At 39.3% G+C, this 2792-nt stretch overlaps 1 protein-coding gene across 1 annotated transcript; it reads right to left on the minus strand.

The window, feature by feature from the left end:
- Positions 1-561: 561 nt before the first annotated feature.
- On the minus strand, positions 562-1569 carry LOC114396930. The gene is made up of 2 exons (XM_028359092.1): positions 975-1569; positions 562-830 (listed from the first exon to the last, which is right to left on the minus strand). The coding sequence occupies exons 1-2, from the start codon at positions 1567-1569 to the stop codon at positions 562-564; spliced, it is 864 nt and encodes a 287-aa protein (XP_028214893.1).
- Between the last annotated feature and the right edge of the window lie 1223 nt (positions 1570-2792).

Genomic DNA, 2792 nt, shown 5'->3' on the forward strand with positions numbered 1-2792 from the left:
CTCCAAGTTGGCCAGACGATAATCAAATGATGATCCTAACACTAAGAAGTCATCCATAAATACTTCAATACATTTCTCTACCATGTCAGCAAATATTGCCATCATGCATCTCTGAAAAGTAACGGGAGCATTGCAAAGCCCAAAGGGCATTCTTCTATAAGCAAACACGCCAAATGGGCAAGTGAATGCAATTTTTTCCTGATCAATGGGGTAGATAGCAATTTGATTATACCCCGAATAGCCATCAAGAAAGCAATAGAATGATTGTCTAGACAATCGTTCAAGTATGTGATCCATAAAAGGAAGAGGGAAATGATCTTTCCTTGTTACATCATTCAGCTTCCTATAATTAATGCACATGCACCAGCCTGTGACTGTTCTTGTTGGAATCAAATCATTCTTCTCATTTCTTATCACTGTCATTCCACCTTTCTTAGGGGCTACTTGCACTGGGCTCACCCAAGCACTATCAGAAATAGGATAAATGAGTCCTGCCTCCAGCAACTTGAGAACTTCCTTGCGCACTTCTTCCTTCATAGAAGGATTGAGTCTTTGTTGCGGCTATCTCATAGGCTTGTACTCAGCTTCCATATTGATCTTGTGCATACAATAGGAAGGGTTGATTCCCTTAAGGTATGATATATGCCATCCAATCGCAGCCCTATGCTTCTTCAGGGCTTCCACCAGCCGAGATTCCTCCTTATGAGACAGAGAGTCGCTAATCACTACTGGTTTTGCCTCATTATCTTCCAAAAATACATACTTTAAATGCTTCGACAAGATTTTCAGGTCCACCTTAAATTTCTCTGTGGGAGGGTGTTTCTTCAATTCTTCAAATAAAACATTCTCCGAAGGGCTTACTTTTAACCCATCCAACTCTTCTAGACACTTCTTCAAATCTTTTTCTTCTTCCTTTGTAAGGCACTCCACAACATTAGTTAGAGCTTTCTCCAATGGAGATTAAGATGTCATACCTTGAACTACCATGGCCACTTCATGCTTAATTGCCTCCATCATAAAACATGCCCTATGGTCGTTAGGATGCTTAATTGCGTCGAATAGATTGAAGGTAACCTTCTGATCATCGACACTCATTTCTAGGTTTCCATTTCCCATATCCACTACACACTTAGCTGTCAACATGAAAGGACGGCCTAAGATCAACGGAATTTCATCATCCTCCTCAATGTCCATTATCACAAAATCTACAGGAAATGTGAATTGACAAACCTTGACTAACACATCCTCCACCACACCGTAAGGTCTTGTAATTGAATGATCAGCAAGCTGTAGTGTCATTCTGGTTGGCATGATCTCTAAGTTCCCAATCCTTCTGCACATAGAAAGGGGCATCAGATTGATGCTAGCCCCCAAATCGATCAGTGCTTTTTCCACTGATACATCACCTATTGAGCACGGGATAGTCACACTTCCTGAATCATTGAACTTTGGTGGGAGGATTCTCTGAATAACTACGTTGCAATTACCCTCCACCACTATGCTTTCATTATTTATGTATTTACCCTTCTTGGTCAACAAATCCTTCAAAAACTTAGTGTAATGTGGCATCTGTTGCAAGGCTTCTCCAAAGGGAATAGTAATTTCCAACTTCTTGAAAATATCAAGGAAGCGAGCAAAGTATCGCTCCTTGTCCTTTTTGGACGACACCAAAGGATATGGTGCCTCCTTACCTGAGTTGAGGACAACCTCTTTCTTTCTTTCTTTCTCTCACCAGCTCACTTTTAGTTCTCCTATCTCCAACCTCTTTTTTTTCTGCCCCTTCAATTTCTCTCTTTTTATTCTTTTCTTCATTTTCTGCTTCCTCATTCTCACTTATTTCTTTTTCTCTCATCTGCTCTCCCTCTCTCTTATTTTCTTCCTCTTCTCCTAACTCTGCTTCATTGTTTTTACTCTCATCACCCACTATCACTCTTCTTTGGCTTCTAGTGACTACAACCTTGCACTCCTCTGGATTTTTCTTAGTATTTGCTCCAAAACTTCCTGAGGAATTTTCTGCTATTTGTTTGGCCAACTGTCCTGTAACGACCCGCCTCGTCGCTATGGTATCCACACTCTAATATTTGATAATTTCAATTTTTATAAAAAGAACTCACTTAATTTTCGATTATGAAAATAAAAGTGATTTTGTCACAACATAAATTCATCCAACAACACGCCATTACTTAAGTGAATATGCATAATTACATAGAAACAATAATTCGGTACATGTCATACACATAACGAAAATTAAATATGTTCATATATATATAATTAAAATTCCAGTTTTACATCTTTAACTCAACAAAATAAAACTTAAAAACCAACTACGGAGGAGTTGATTACAAAACACAACTCTCTCCCAAAATAACGCCAACGTCATCACGTCGGCTCGGCGGCTCCTCACCAGAATCTTACTCCCTACACCCTGCCACTGTCATTCTGCTCCCACGAACAAGGTTCGTGATCATCACAGGTATCAACCACACGATACAAAATTGCAAGGGTGAGTTTATTATAAAAGAACCAATATCAATTCCAAATAACCACAATTAGCAAGGAACATAGGCAAACATGATAAACATACACAACAATCATTATTCAACACTCATATCCAACAAATATTCATCATTCACATCCAACAATTACTCATCATCCATCCATGGACCCAATCAAGACTGCACAGAATGATGCATGCACCTAACTCAACACTCAGATGCAATGTGGTACGTACCAACAACAACCAAATATCAGGAAATAGCCTAAGTGTGTCTACACGACACTCTCACTTAGGG

The sequence above is a fragment of the Glycine soja genome, chromosome 18 (genome assembly GCF_004193775.1).
Source record: "Glycine soja cultivar W05 chromosome 18, ASM419377v2, whole genome shotgun sequence".
In the NCBI taxonomy this organism is placed as follows: Eukaryota; Viridiplantae; Streptophyta; class Magnoliopsida; order Fabales; family Fabaceae; genus Glycine; species Glycine soja.

Coding starts and splice junctions, on each gene's coding strand:
- LOC114396930 (XM_028359092.1), bottom strand. CDS start 1,569: ATGCCACATTACACTAAGTTTTTGAAGGATTTGTTGACCAAGAAGGGT. Junction 831..974: donor AGTGGCCATGGTAGTTCAAG/GTATGACATCTT, acceptor TTTTATTTGAAG/AATTGAAGAAACACCCTCCC.